The 16,472-nt window shown below is 46.1% G+C and overlaps 1 protein-coding gene across 1 annotated transcript in view; it reads right to left on the reverse strand.

Moving 5' to 3' along the window:
- The window catches only part of ptprq (protein tyrosine phosphatase receptor type Q), a 39,394-nt gene that overhangs the window by 2,633 nt on the left and 20,289 nt on the right, over positions 1–16,472 (reverse strand). Inside the window, exons 18-33 of the mRNA XM_023838665.2 lie at positions 15,759–15,945; positions 15,139–15,380; positions 14,569–14,635; positions 14,290–14,448; positions 13,672–13,894; positions 13,502–13,575; positions 12,120–12,219; positions 11,411–11,539; positions 8,069–8,113; positions 6,394–6,420; positions 4,207–4,288; positions 2,543–2,633; positions 1,505–1,581; positions 669–803; positions 464–589; positions 221–369 (exon numbers count right to left, since the gene is read on the reverse strand). Coding sequence (XP_023694433.2) covers positions 221–369; positions 464–589; positions 669–803; positions 1,505–1,581; positions 2,543–2,633; positions 4,207–4,288; positions 6,394–6,420; positions 8,069–8,113; positions 11,411–11,539; positions 12,120–12,219; positions 13,502–13,575; positions 13,672–13,894; positions 14,290–14,448; positions 14,569–14,635; positions 15,139–15,380; positions 15,759–15,945 — 1,913 coding nt within the window. The remainder of the gene's footprint in view (positions 1–220; positions 370–463; positions 590–668; positions 804–1,504; positions 1,582–2,542; positions 2,634–4,206; positions 4,289–6,393; positions 6,421–8,068; positions 8,114–11,410; positions 11,540–12,119; positions 12,220–13,501; positions 13,576–13,671; positions 13,895–14,289; positions 14,449–14,568; positions 14,636–15,138; positions 15,381–15,758; positions 15,946–16,472) is intronic.

The raw sequence follows: 16,472 nt of genomic DNA on the forward strand, positions 1-16,472 counted from the left end.
GTCCAGGTTTACAGTTGGAGGGGGCTGACAGTAGTCGGGGCTTACAGTGGTCCAGGTTTACAGTGGTCAGGGCTTACAGTGGTCAGGGCTTACAGTAGTTGGGGCTGACAGTGATCCAGTCTTATGGTGATCCAGGTATACAGTGGTTGGGGCTGACAGTGATCTAGTCTTACAGTGGTACTGGTTTATAAAAGTTGGGACTGACAGTGGCAGGTCTCACCTGCAGTGCACCACAATATTGGAGTTGTCCCGTCCTCTGTTGGCGCGGATGGACTTCACGAACTGAATTAGGGTGGCGCTGGATTCCGGCACGCCGTGCTCCGGCCAGGATGTGAAGTTGAAGTGGTTCACAACCATGTAGTCCCCATGCTGGGGGGCGGGGGGGACACATCCCACATTAAAGTACCATGTGATATGGAGGCGCAGGTGACAGACGTCACTTTTAATGGGATCGAGACTTTACCCTCTCGACTTTAAGGACTCGCACGGTCCAGTCTGGGAACACATCCTCTGCTAGCTTGGTGATGACGATGTCACCGAACACGGTGACAGGCTTGTTGTCCTCGGGCCAGTACTGGTGACAGCGGATCTGGAGCAAGCAGACACATGGGAAGTCATGAAGAAGCCAGTGCCCCCCCACACCCCGCGCCTCCGCTGGGCACACTCACCCTGCCCTTCTCAAAGCACTGGGTCAGCATGGCTATGGTGCGGGTACGCGTCTCCCACACCATCCTCCAGAAGTCGCCCACCGTGCCCGGCAGCGGGCCCTGCGTGGCGATGAACTCGTTGGGGCACAAATAGCCCTGTGAAGCAGACAGGACGATGATGGTGACAATGCTTGACACTGAAAGCAGGAACTTCAGTTTGTTCCACTGTGCATCAAATCTGTTTTGCACAAAGTGAACAAGCGGCCAGCAGGGCAGAAAAAACAGGGCCACATTGGAAACCTGCTCAAGGCTGGCAATTATGGAATAGTTATATAACCATTTCATTATGAAATATTTTAATTGATACCTCTTGCCAAATTCTGGTTCGGTGCCAGGAATGTAAATTGTTTTATTTGCCTTTGTTACGGTACGCGACGTGTCCAAACCATCCTCAGAAAAGCCCGAGTCGATCTCACCGGCGGGAGCGGGAGCTTGTGTTTCAGGAGATAAAAATACTGATGACAAGATCCGGGGATGAGAGCTGCAGCAGAACCTTCCCGGTCTGAGCCGGCGACGTCAGAGACAGATGTCGCATTTTCACGTGTTGGGGTGGGTTCCCCGAAACCGGGAGCGGACAGATCGCTGTCAGAGGCCAGACACCTCCACGGCGATGTTGCCCAGATTAACACCTGTTTTTCTCATCACTTCCCAGGACCTTCAGGGTCCCCTGTGAAACTACAATCCCCTGACCCCGCTGGACAACACCCGAGTGTACACTTGGAAGTACAGCCTGGTTCCTTCATCGCTCTGCCTGCCAGCCGCAGACCTCCAGCCCAGGGGATGTACTTAGTACTTACCGAGACGAAGCTGGCGTTGATGTAGTCTGACCCTGGAATGCCGGGCTCTGACAGCAACTTCACACGGTTATTGTTGTCTAGGAGACAGAGAGGGCCATAAGCATGCTGTGCATCATGCAACCTGTGCTGAGTGACACGGACAAGCAACTAAATAAATTATTATAGATATTACCAATAAGTATTACCATGACTTAAAATAAACAGAGTAGTAAAGATAGGGGCCCAGATATGTATGATTTGACTGATATTCTGGCAATGTAAAGCATTTCACCACACTCTAAGCACACGTACAAACACGGATATCGACCAGAGGATCACTTAGCAAATCACGGGTGGATATAACACTGCCAGAAATCCCCATCCTTAAGGGGTTTAGAAATTTAAAGCGAGTTTCATGTTTGTTTGGAGAGCGTCAGACTCCAGAACTAGAATGTCGGCCAATTAAGGGCCGAGCCGTTGGTTCCTGTGCAAATGAGAACTCAACAGATGGCGGGGGAAGATCACAGGGCAGGATGAAGCTGGGTACCAGCAAAATACCAGCCAGGGCTTGGTAAAGCCTGTGCAAACACGAGTCTTTCTACCCTTATTAACTGAGCCGTCGGATTCCGCGGCTGGGGGAGTGTCACGCTCCTGCCCCCCTGTGATAGCATCGCCCGCCACCCCCCCAGGCCTACTGAAGCATAAGCTCTCATAAGGGTCTGGCAGACAGACATCATTCAAGAATACAAAAGCCCGATAAGAGCAACAACATCAGCCAGATAAGAGGCCGAGACTAACGTTTCTAATGCAAAGTAAACACTCTCTCTTTCGCTATCGTCGCTGGCACAGCTCCTACTGCTGAGGGTCAGACTATGGTTTTAAGTTTCAAAGCGAAAGGAGAAAGATAATAAATGTATCTGCATGTTCTTAGTTTTGGGATATTAAGTTCAAAGCCATTGCTAGCGCACTGTGCCCATTAGTGAGAGCAAACAGATTTGATAGGAAGACTCCGCTAGCTGATGTCATGGCAGCTCTCCGTTGGCGAAACGCTGCACCTACATGGCTTGATATTTGTGAAGCGGTTCTTGGATCTGTTCCACGGCAGATCGGCGTCGGCAGTCGCAAGGTCCGGCAGAACCTTGGGGAGTTCCTAAGGAAGAGACAAACGTCCAGTCGTCAGGTGAAGCCGATGTGCAGGGTCTCCCGGCCCCTGCTGACGACTCTCATCACACCGCCGGCCGCAGAAACGAGGATGCGTCCACCTTGACGACGTCGCTCATGTAATTTGGTCTAAAGCCATTTCCTGTGTGATTGATTTGGCTCGTACACGAGGTCACTGATGGATTGGTGGTGTCATGAACCGATGCCCTGTCTTTAGCCAGTGGGTGTCTGAGGTCATGCCTTCTCATGGGTCTACCCTTGACCCAGGCAGGATTGCCCTCACTGGACCCAGGGGTGAGAGGCTAATTCCCTTTCCATGCTTGCTTCTTCCCAGGCCTTAAGGACCACCAGCTGGTGGGTAACAGGGTGACTGGGCATTTCGGAGTCAGCCATTGCTGGACATTTCTCCCTAAGACATGAACATTCAAAATCGACATGCTGCTCTGTTTTTTGGAATGGATACGACGGCCCCCCATCATACCACAGTCTGGTATTTTTACGATTTAATCTCCTAATCCAGGAAACTCATGAGACTTTATATCTCCCCATACGGCCCGTCTGTTCTTTCTGTCCCTGAATTCGGTATTTTCAATTTGCAGTAACACAGAGAGAAGCCCCTATGAACTCCCTCGGAGTTTCATTTTTAATAATGCAACTTGACCGAGAGTTCGCGTTGCGCCCAAAATCACCCATTGATGTGCTCGGCAGGCCTTTGAAGAGGAACATAATGGTTTCCAAGAGAAACTAACAGGATATTGACAAATGGGAGAGCTGTGGAGATGAATGGTATTTTCTTCAGTAATCAGCTGTTACGGATTTATTATACTAACATAATGGGGCCAACGAGTAGCCGAGGCTATGAGAAGGGAAATAACATGTTGCTCCTAAAACTGTAATTAGTAAAAGATACAATAGCATGAGATATAAATACAGTAAATGTAGATGCTTAATATTTTACCAGACAAAGACTATAAAGACTAATCCTTAAAGCTAAGAAAACACATTTTAATCATGAGCTCTGAATCATCTTTAAGATGCTAATAATCCTATCAGAGAAGCGAAATAGGAATTTCGTAATCCAATCCATAACAATTCATATATATTTTTTTTCACAATAAAGACTGTCTGATTCCCATCGCTTGCCTTCCAACTAAAGAAAATAATTATAGCTCCTAATCCTTCAAGTATATTTACGGCAACCTTCTCTGAATTCTGTGGTAGTTTCGCACTGTATAAAGATTATTATACGGTTTCCACATGGCAGAGGTGGTAAAGTTAATGCTCATAATAAGGATGAATGCTGACATACCGGTGCCAAATTTACCCTGGTAAATGGACTTTGTGTGGTAAGAGGATCTTCAGACTCTCAGTCCTGACACACTTGTGAATTATTCTCAACAGGTTGCAATGCTACGGCCTGGACACAAGGGCGTCTTGCATTACTATGCAAACAGTGAAGCTGGTAAAATGGGTATTGATCAGGGGGTGGCTTTCTGGGTGCTCTGTCATACTGGGAGGTGGGGGGGGGTTTGTCCAGTGGAACCACGGGCTGGCCGGCATACCGCAAATTCCTCCTGGAACTTGGCATTGTCATTGGTGCACAGGTCCTCTACATGCTGCAGAAAGGTCTTTTTGCTGATGGGTCTAAAAATGAAGAGTGGAGGTTAGGGTCAATGTACCTCTCTCACACACACACACACACACACACACACACACACACACATGCACACACACAAATACTCACATACACATTACACTCTTCCTGAAGGTCAACCCCATCTGTTTCAACACTGTAAAAACTATTGTATTACTGGCTATTACATTACGGTTAACACACCACATGGGTTAAGAGGAAGGCAGCCTTATAAATAAATTATGAATGGGGGTCAAATGTAAACTTAACATAATTTGTTTGTTTCGCAAAACAAATTCATGCAGTAAACAAAAACGAAAATCCCGTTGGCCGAACAGATGCTAAAATGGCCAGGTAAATGCAAGCAGGTCTCCGTTTTGCAGCATATTTTAAGCATTAAGCTGAAAGAGTTAAGCTGTTATGGATGAGTTGTGTGTGAGAGGCATCTGTCTGGAGCTGATTCCCACAGGACAGGAACTGTACCTGAGTGGGAGTCGCAAGAAGAGCACGGCCAGTTGTGCTCATTATAAATCAACAGGTAAGGAGAGAGACCTTCTGGTTGGAATCTCAGCAGGGGTTCTGCTGATGTACCCTTGGCTTATTCTGTAAACTATTCAGCTGTATACATAGGTAAACACACCGTAGGTCATGTGGAACAAAAGCTGCAGCTCTGTGTCAAGTCACCTTCTGTTTTTTGTTTCTAAGAGCCATGGAGGGCCTGAGTGAGGCTTGTCGCTTTGTCGGTGGGAGAACAGTAATGGTCAGCTTTATTTTATGCCACAATAAATAATCACTTTAAATAAACACCCACTGCAGTCCTGAATCCCTTTGTACAGATGACAGACGGATCACGATGATTCTCTAAACCTCATCGTAATTAGAACATATCGTTCAGTGACTGACAACAAACATTAAACATGTCCATTTGACAAGATTGGCATCACCTCTCATCTGTAACCGCTGATTCTATTACGCTGTTGGCCGATATATATGCCTATTCAGGCCTTTGTTTACATTGATGAAACCGAACACATAATGTGCTGAACATTCTCCCACCAAGCCGTCCCAGGGAGCCCATGTAGGTGATGCCTGCCCATAATCACTTCATCCTACTGTAATTTCCTTTCTCTGGGCTCAAGGTTCCAGCAAAATGGAAGGCAGCACTGACCTCACCCTTCAATTATGAAGCACTCCTGGGGCTGCAGGATTTTTCAACACGGCGCCTATTATTTCCCAAGCTGAAAGGCAGCCGCGCACAGGAGGGCTGGGGGAGGCCGGGCGATGACTCCGGTTACCGTGGTGTTAGTCACGCTCGGCTGATTTATGGGGTGCTTGGTAAGAGGGCCCCGGAGCTGGGGCTGCTACAGGGCATGCTCTGTGGGCTGTGTGTAGGAGAGCTCCAGACGCCTGCACATACACACACACACACACACACACACACGCACACACACACATGTAGGGTAAACATATCCTTATGGGGACCGCTCATTCATTTCAATGGGAAAAATGCTAACGCTAACTATGACAACCTTAACCCCCACCCTGCCCTAACCATAACCATAAGTAACCTAACAAAATACAAGAGATTTTGCATTTTTAGTTTTTTCATAGCAGTCACTGATTTTTATAAAATATAAAAAAGATTTCCCTTATGGGGACCAGGAAACCGGGAAAAAAAACGGATATTTATCACGTTATGGGGACATTATGTCCCCATAAGGATAGGTAAACCTGCTCGCACACACACACACACACACACACACACACACACACACACACACAAACACACACAGGTTTGCAATTATATCTTTGTGGGGACTCTCCATTTATTTCTATGGGGAAAACTCTAATCCCAACATGGAGACCTTAACCCCTACCCAGCCCTAAGCTTAACCATAAGTAACCAAACAAAATATGAGACTTTAGGCATTTTTAGTTTTTTGATTGCATTCATACATCTTTGTGTGGACCTGAAAAATGGTCCCCACAGCATCAAAATAGCAGGTTTTTATTACATTGTGGGGAACATTTGGTCCCCAAAATGTAATATAAAGCTTATCCACGCGTGTGCGCACACACACACACACACATACAACTTTAGTCTTCAGTCACTTACCTGAGAGGCTTTCTGTAACTGAGCAGCCTGAAATAAAGAAAAACAGTGAAATGAAACATAATGGTCAGGAAAAAATACATTAGTGATAAAATATCTCCTAATTTTTTCACTGATTCATGCTCAGAATGATGCTAGATGCTCTAATCTGTTAATATGAGAATTTTAAAACTGAAACAAAGGGCTGTTCAATAATCGACTTATTCCACATTTGATTAGCTATCTGTGGTGAGACAGTAATGGATTACTCTATCAAGATAGAGTTAGGGAACAACGCATGCAGCACGCAAGGACTTAATATTTATAAAACACATATTTTCACAGAAAATGTACATTTTCCACTTTGTATTTAGTGATGAATGTGTTTGTGAACATCATATTGATCCCAGATTAAAATGACCCAGATATGCTCCTTGAAAATGAGACACACTGGATAGTGGTGCCCAAATATGCAAAGCACAGAGCCCCCTGCAGGCAAGATCCTGGAGTGCACCTTGAGTGTGGGCCTGAAATTGCTTGTGCAGCCAAAAACAAAAACAACAAAAACCCAAAAAAAAAAAAAAAAACGGGAGATTTCTGATTTGAGAGGAGCTGCAACTGTCGAGAGATGTTTACATGGCACGATGGTAACAATAGCCCTGGAATTTGGCTCACATGCGACAGGCATGCGACAGGCATGCGACCGGCATGCGACGCGCTCACCCCATTGTCCTTCGCTGCATTCTTGATGGCAACTGGCAGCCGCCTGAGGCACCCGATAGCCTGCAGTGCCTCACCCCAACAGGGCACAGGCGTCTTCGTATTTTTTTCAGTGATGTGAGCTGCATTTTCCTGGAGAGCTTCACCTGTGTGGTTTTTCTTAGCCGGCTAAGTCTCTGCACTATACTGCGGCATCCGCCATCAATGTGCCATCACACTCTGCTTCTGGGCACAGCACTTCCTTACTTATTTAAAGATAATAAGGTGCCCATCCACATTCCACACCTGACTTGAAAGGGGTAAAGACCAATACTTCTGTAGCTCCCAGTAATAATAACTTGAACGCATGTGAGTTCTGGTCTTGTCAAGCCTTTGTCGATGTATGAATTTCCCTGTGGAATCATTTTAGCTGAAAACATGCTTTGAGGGAACTTTGCTGACTCTCTTCCATGTCGTACTTATACAACCATAGCCACCTGTTGACTCCACTTCCTAATATATGACTTCCTCCTGGTGTCTCCATTATTATCCACATCCAGTAAGCTGGGGTTCTGCCCTGATGACTTAGACTGACTGTATATCTATATACTCTATATCTATATCTATATCTATATCTATATCTATATCTATCTACTGTATATCTATACCTATTTATATCTATTTGTATATCTGTGTATCTATTTACACCCAGGATTTTCAACATGGCTTTGATCAGAGTTCTCATCTGAGTTTAAGACTTGTTAAGATGCAGAACGTTCGGTACAATTCAGAAACGCAGGCAAATTGCTTTGCACAAACCTACACGGCCGACTAAATCTAGCCACTGATTCAAAACATCAAGGTGAGGAAGTCGAGGACAGTCATTAGTTTCTCACATCCCCAGACAAACATCGGGGCAGAGAACACGGGCTGGATAGCATTTAAGAGTCCAGACACCAAACACACACGGCACGACACAGGTTATACAGTGACAACTTACTGGATGACAAATATCTCCTTCCGTCTGAAGAAAAACGAGGAGTACCTGGGGGCAAAGAGACGGGGAGGTGAGTGAGTGGGGAGGATGAAGATGAAGTTTTTGGAGTCAATGGAGTGGAACCGAGCCCAGAGAAACATTCAGAGAATGGACACAGTTCCTGATGCTGAGCGCAGTCCGGGTGCAGGAACCAGGATGATATACAACACCGAGGAAGGCTGACAAGGCAGCAACTCATGAGGGCTTAACTGACACCATGAATCGCAGATACCCTTGAAAATGTTTATTTTTGTGTATGAAAGACATAGGCTATAAATTGCTGCCGCTAGAATCAGCTCAACCTTCAGTGATAGACTGAACGCGACATTCCCGTCTTTATGGATGTTCAAATCTCAACCTAGCAAGTAACTGGATATAAACAAACATCCGGAACATTCCAGAAAGCAAGTGCAGGGTATTTAATAACCTCCCTATGCTGGTCCTGGTTTCAGACCAGAGAAATGGGTCCCTGAGACCAGGTAATATGGTGGCTTGGAAGGCATTTGGGTGAACCGTCGTCAGTTTGCCTTTTCACACTGTTTAACAATGATAGGCATGGGCTAGTGAGCTGGCACACCTCCGTGAATCACCAGGGCTCCCGATCACAGAGCAGCCTGTCACAGGTGGACAAGCAAAGTGCCACACAAGTAGCGGGGGTGGGGGGGTGAAGAGGTGTCGCTGTAAACCAACACCAGACATCAACCTCTTGCAGTGGGGGTAGGGGGCAAACCAAATCCTGACCTTGACTTATCAAAATAATGCAAAACCTATTCACCACACAGAGTGCATGAACTGTGCACAAAATTGTACTCTTAAAACAGCAAACAGGTTATAAATGTGTGTGTCAGGTTCACTGTTTGGTACTTTTTGATTTGTCCACACAGGCTAGCCTCCTTGTGGGCCGTCCTTAGCCTCTAGGGAACAAATGCTAACCTGCAATGCTAACACTCCCCCCTGCAGACCCCCCTCTGCAGCCAGGGCAAGGCCATCGAAGATCGAAGGAACACAGCACCTCTCCTGCCTGTGTTTTCACCTCCCGCCATCCATAGTTTATAACAACAGCGCTGAAGATTAAGCCAACGTCCTGTGGAACATTCTGGCATGGGCTTCAGCTGACCCATTGCAAAGCTGTTTACAAAAAAAGAAAACAAGCTAGCTAACAATCGACCTCGAGCCTGACAGACTGCTCTGCTCGCTGTGTCCGGCTGGCCAGCGATATCAGCACCATCGCGGCGCCTTTGGTTAACACCCCGTGGTTGTTTTTCTGGCTCGTAACAAAATATTGGCAAGATGTTGCTCGTTCTTTCTCGGTGAGGGGCTCGTTGAGGGCGAGGGCCCGCCTTTCCAGTGCTGGTTTCACGGTCCTCGCCTTAAGTGATGGAGTGTCACGAGGGCCCGGGGCACCAAGTCTTGGGCACTTGAGAAGGGCCCCGCCAGGTTCCCAGCATTATGGGCTTGCCATTTATACGCTTCAGCTCCCCAGATGGCTCATATATCACCCCCGTTTGGACGCTTGATCCCACATGTTCCACACATCTCTGCGGTGGAACCCGATTCCGCGCTCTGGAAACGCATCACACTGGGCTGGCTGCAGCGTGAGGAGAGGCGGGCGGCATGGTAACGCCAGGGGTAACCATAGAAACAGAACCTTGACTACACTGTCGAGCTAGAAAACAGTGCTACAGGAAACTACGTAAAGATTTAGCCAGATTATTTAGATTGTTTTCTCGTGAGTTTAAAAGTACAGTGATTCTGAGACCTACTTTTTAATAAAACATAAAGAAGATGCTGAGGTCACCCTTCCTCATAATTCTGTTCCAAGCCAGCAGTATGGTATTGGTTTCTATTGATAAAATAAATTGCATTCCAACTAATAAGAAATATAGCTAATGAATTTAAATGTTATAAATGAAATATGTTAATAAAATGGACCCTAAAACAAAATGTATATCAGTAAATGTGTCAAATTATAACCGAAAGCCTATAACCTGTTTGGCAGAAGTTCTGGTATATACTTTTAAATTAAATATGAACGCCTCAAATTAAAATCTGAGATGAATTATACACCTAAGGTATAGAAACAAAATCAAAAGCCTAACTGACTCCAGAAAAGCTAAAATAATTGCTCTGAATCAACTCTCTGCCCTTCAGACAGGAGTCCCTTTCGAAGAGGAAGGTCATCTCCATTGCCGCAGGCGACTAATGAGGACCTCAGCAAACATACCTGCCAGTGTTCGCCTCTGTGGCATCAAAGCTACAAGCGATGCACCGACGCTCAGCATGTGCTTCTCGTGCTGTTTTGTGTCTTAATGGCTGGAGATATGTCTCTAGTCTCCTTGTTTTTCCCAAATGAGCCTTTGCCAGGTATGACATGGGCAGAGGCCACAGTCTGTACCATCACTCACAAGTGACAAATCAAATCGTAGCGGGACAATAGGTTTACGAGGCGTCACAGCAGCTAATGCGTCATAGAGTTACAGCTGTAGCCTCCTGCTGGGTGGTCAGTGGTGTCCCTGCTGCTGGCCACAGCCCCCCCCCGGGGTTCGCTACAGCACTGCCTTTTCCACGTGAACACATACCGGGTTACCTTGGGAACACGCTCACCCCTAACCAGAAGGTTCTACATGAATTAAGCGCGCGAAAGTGAAATCGCACCCGTGAAACTGTAAAAACAGCCCCAATAAAATGCTATGCGACCAGATATCTGGACAAAAAAGTATATCAAGCATTTAATATTTAAAATCCTTACTTTTAAAATTGAATGTAGTATTCTCTTTTTTCAAGCCATAGTAAGTATAAGGCATACATGGCTCTTGACTTGCGTAACAGCGGCGCAAGTAAATCCAGACATGTGCAAAAATATACCAGACACATAGAGCTTATGGAATTGCTAATGCAAAAAATCTGTGATTATATTTACACGTATTACTAGTATATTTTTGGCTTATATGAATTTTGCTATAAAGCGTCTTGAAGGGAATGAGAAGGCAAATACGACGGACGCATAGCGATGGATTACTTAAGCCAGTCGTGAACTGCCTGTATTTATTTATATTTTGCACCGATGTATAGGAACACCCAGAATTATTTCAAGGACCTGGAATGAAATGAGATTTTAGCATAACAGAGGCAGTAAAGCCCCCAAGCTTAGTGCTCGCACTGCTCTCTCTCAGCGGCGGGCTTTGCGCTCAAGCCGCAAGAGCGACCTGGAGCACAGGGAGGTCACCTTTGAAAGGAGAGCACAGCAACCTGTGTAAACAAATGGGGTCACGGCGGGGTCGGCTCGGGTGCACGCGACCCGCTCACCGGTTCAGCTTCTCCTCCTTCAGCTCCAGGTCCGCCACTGCAATCAGCTGGTCCAGCTTCAGCTTGGTGTCAATGATCTCCGCGTCCCGCGGGGAGTAAGTACCACCCTCCTTTTGCTTTTGGTGGATTCTGGGATTAGAAGGAAGACGAATGAGAGACACTCAGATGCCCAAATTGCAGACAAATAAATGTAAACAGACTCCATACCGATATAACACAATTATTTTAAACAGGTATGGTACAATTAAATGAATGTGAAACAGGATGCATCATTGACAGGTTGGAGGGTTACATCTGAACAGGTCAGCATCTGCGATAACCTCAGGGATTATATGAAGGGACGTGAATGTGTGCTTAGATCAGTTACACAGCACATTACTTTAGACACTCAGAGAGTTTCACATTAGGACTCATGAGAATTACTATATTTTAAGGTGAAATCCAACTAAATAATGCATTTACTCAAAAAATGTATGTGGCTTTGGCAATATGCATCCCCCTAAATAAATAAAATGTAACTGTGGCAACATATTCTTGGGCAGTTAGCAGTCGACCACGGACCGGAGAGGCAGGTCAGTGGTTTGGGTCTTCTGTGGGATAATTAGGGTTAGTGACTGTGCGCTACATCGTCCATAAACATTGCTGTGCGCTTTGTCATGGGGGACTGGGTTATGTAATAAATGTTTCCAGCATGGGGGGGTCACCTTACCTTACAAAAGCGTAGATGATCACTATGAGGAAGAAGACGAGGAGGAGGGATAAGAGCACTCCCAAGATGATCTCCTCATCTCGAGTCAGCAACTGGTCATCTGGAAATTGAGAAGAATGACCTTCTGTAACCAAGGGAGAAGATGTGCTGTATGCAAAAGGGCACGAGCCCAAAAATGTGACTTCATGCGGTCCACTCATCCATCTCAGAGCTGCTAATCCAGGACAGCGTCACGGTGACTGAGCAAATATCCCAGGCTGCACAGGGGCACCCTACAGTGGGCTGACTTCATAGTGCCTCATATTTATTTTATGGAGACTTTCTCTTGAACTGAAAGGAACAGCAGCTGGTTCCTTGACAAACGGCGTAACTGGTGAGATTATAAATTAGACGCAATAACTCAAATCTTATTCTTTAACAATGGCTCATCCGTGCATATCTTGACTTTTCAAGATAATATGCAAGTTCATGTGCCTAACTTGTCATTTGTCACCAGCACAAAGTTCTGCTACAGGTGTTTGTGGGCAAGGAGGGGATTCCACACTCTGTTCATATCTCAAAACTGAGAAACCTGATTCAGGAAAAGGTATTTGGTACATTAAAGAAATTCACTCATGTTAGTTTGGATGAAAGGAACTGCGGTATGTACACACAGGCGAATATGCGTGCGCATCTATGTAATTTACATGGTACTTTCCACGTCTTCAAGGTGTTAAAGCCTCCACCCTGGATGACAAATGGCAAGCAGGGGTGCCGAAAAGAGGGGGGAGGTTAGCACAATTCCAAATGACAGGAGAAATTCAGAACATAATTTGGATTGGTCTGGTTGAGGACCCAATAGGACAAGCTTTCATGGGGCCCAAAACATCTAGCAGTACCTCTGGTGGCAACACTCAGCTCCAGAACACTCTGCACCTTAGGACTCTGTGTCCATGACCGGAAGGTCACCAGTTCAAATCCCATGGCTGACAGAGTGATATCACCATTGGGCCCTTGAGCAAGGCCCTTAATCCCAATTGCTCCAGGGGCGTTACATGGAGCTGCTCTCTGATCCTCACTTGTACATTACTTAGGATAAAAAATCCTGCCAAACAAATAAATGTATAATAAAGTAGCATCTTCCACACGATGAGATTTTAAAAAGCATCCAGCTAAGGAATACACCCGGGGAAGACCGGATGGCCTTGATTTTAGAATGAAACCTAAATGGGAGCATCCAGGAAACTGACAAAAACAGAATGAAGCCAGAAGCTGCAGTGAAAAGGATAAGAAGGGCCAGGAAATTCAAAGACCATAAACATCTCTGGGGGGGTTTGGGACGGAATCCCTGCGCAACCCATTTCATTTTAATGATTTTATTTCACAAACAAGAGTTTCTTTACCTGAGGTTTTTATACGATCAGAGTATTCAGAATCAGTATATTGTCCTTTCATGTTTGTTGCGCGGAATTTAAACCTGGAATCGAAGGAGTAAACAGTAAATAAGCGTAAATGAAATTGATCATAGTGCAGTTGAACAGTGGACATTATCTATGGGTAAATCTGGTCTTACACATAATGTGTCCTTGGCTTTAGAGGCCCGTTGCAGAAGGCCTGGTCCTTCTCAGGAGAGGCACAGCCGTCCTCCTTCCCAATCACATACGTGTCTTCCTGTGCAGCATTTCTGCTCATGATGTCATGGCAGTTGGGGTTCAGAAAGCCTTCATCGGTGATGTACGGCGCAGGCTTGTAGTAGAAGGCATTCTTCCAGTTGGTCACGTTGTGCTCATTCATCACTGGAAAGTAACGGAGCAGAGAAACCCAGCGACGTTCAGCCGGTGTTCTCGATACCAGGGTCCAATAAATACTGATCTCACGTCACTGTACTGTGATGGACCAAGGACATGAAGTGCTTTTCACTGTAATCACAGTATCTATCAGATACATGTTTCAAAACACAGTTATGTATTAATTAAGTTGAAGCAGGAGTCTAGATCTCAGTAAAGTAGTCTTATTATGCACATTATATATTCTGTACAGTATGGACATTCAATGACCTTATTCATTAGTTTTCTATACCACTTGTCCTATACAGGGTCGTGGAATAACTCCAACCCACCACAGGTAACATTTTTACTTTCTGCAACTGAAATTTCCACCTCAGGGAACGTGGACATGCTTGGAGAAATACCTCCATTTTCTGCGACGATGACTTGCACTTTCTGGATGGGCCCGTGGGCATCAGAGAAGAAGCAAATGGGCATCTGGATAGTGATGGTTCTGGTGGTGACCATGATAGCTCCACTTGGGGTCAGAGCAGGCAGGGGTCTCTTATTGGGCTTGGGAGGAGCTGGAACACAGTGAGTGTAGCCACACATTTGACTACAACCATCAGTGTCTCTGTCTCAAGGAATTAAGTACCAGCAAAGTCTGCAGAACTAAAGCAGATCTAAAACATGCCAGCACTTACGCTGAATTCCTGTTGTGACTTTCACCTCCGAACTGGGTCCTGTGCCAGCCCTGTTGATGGCAGAAATCTGGAGAACGATATAACACATCCATACATTATTCTAAATCAATGTTTCTCAGCGCAGTCCTCATTTTTCTTCCCTCTCAGCTCCCAACACACCAGTAGCAGGTATTCAGTGTTCTTGATCGTTTTGGTTTATGAGTGCTGGGAGGGGGCAACAATGTGGACCGGCTGGGGATCCCCCATGACTGGGTTCAGAGTCAATACTAATTAACCATCATTACCATAATTAATCACGAAACAGAGGAATGTAATGAAGGCGGCTAAGCTGGATTTATCAGCTGACGTGTTGATAGTTGGTTCCAGTTGTTGTGCTTTTGGCTAAGAAATTTGGACCTGAAGCTGCACTAGAGAACAGAACGGATTCGTCAAGCAAGTAATTTTCCAGATAAGCAGGCCAACCAAACCAGGCATCTAACCTGACCTTCTACTGTGTCTTTGGCACTCTCGTATTCCTGTGAGTGCAGCTGGCTTGTAATACGGGCGTCACATGTGAGCGGAATCACACACCTGAATGTGGTAGCTGTAGCCGCCCTTGAGTCCATCTATGATGGCAGCAATGGTCCCGTTTTCATACTGATGGACCGGGAGCTGCTGGATATGGAAGGCCAGCTCGTCTCCCGTGTAGACCATGGCACTGTAGCCGATGATTCTGCCATTGGGAACGTCAGGTGGAGAAAATGTCACTCGGACCCTGGTCACCTCCTCTGGAATCAGGTGCAGGGTGACGTTTTTGGGAGGATCTTTCGGTTCTGGGAAAAAAATGTTACAGTGTGTGAAACAATCCTGCATTCCCACTGTCTACAGATAAGCCTCTCTTTCCTTCAATTACACACCGCACCTTTTGCATATAGTTTAAATGCATACTATACATCACTGTTTCTGAACTGGTTGGTCGCAACCTAAAAGTGGGTCGCAGGACCATTTTCATTGGGAAATGAGCGTGGTTAAAAAAAAATAATATTTTTTTGTACTTGAAGGCGTGAAGGCACTATACTACTGTTACTGCGCTATGTACTCTTTACTATTACTGCACTCTAGACTCAAAACATCAACATCAAAATGTTGTTTTAACACCCTGCCATCTTTCAGAGTGGGTGTGGCCTCTTTAGAGCATGCTCAGTGCTCACCATTCTCTAGCGTCCTGACGTGCACCGCTTCACTGGCTTTGCCATTCATTCTGGCATCCCTCACGTCCCCTGTGAAGGCCGTCACAGTCACAGCATAGCGGGTGAAGGCCGTGAGGTTGGACACTACCACCGCCCGAATCTCCCCGGGTCTTCGCACCACCGTCAGGTTGGTGCCCAGGCCGTCGAGCTAGAGCGCCGGTGAAATGGGATGGGCCAGGTCAGGAGAAAGCAGCAGCAGTACTTTGTGATTACAGACAAACCCACCATTGCGTTTTGGGATTATCAAGCAGGTATTCTCACCCGTGCAGTCCGAGTAACCCATAGAAACAGAATAATTTACTAAACACAGAATTCAGTTCTCTCAGACGGAATGGACAGCTGTTGCTATTGTATTACTAAACTCCACACTTCCCAGCTAATCTCTTCCAGTGAACATAAACAAGACACAGAGTTCCATAACGTAACACCGAGTTTGGCCCTTTCACACGGAGATGTTCCCTGGGGTTGGATTTTCTCTCTGGCCTGAGGTAGGACAGTGACAAGTGTTTCTTGGGCTGATTCCTGGTAGCTAGCACAGTAGTTTTCCCAGTGGAGAACGGCCCGTATTGGGCCCAGCTGCAGTGGAGCGGGGAAATGTGAGGGCCCATGTGTAACGCTGTTACACGCCCCCCCTGCCTGACAGATGTGCACCTCCCAGGGTCCGTGGTCGACAAC

Source organism: Paramormyrops kingsleyae, chromosome 1 (assembly GCF_048594095.1).
Source record: "Paramormyrops kingsleyae isolate MSU_618 chromosome 1, PKINGS_0.4, whole genome shotgun sequence".
NCBI lineage: Eukaryota > Metazoa > Chordata > Actinopteri > Osteoglossiformes > Mormyridae > Paramormyrops > Paramormyrops kingsleyae.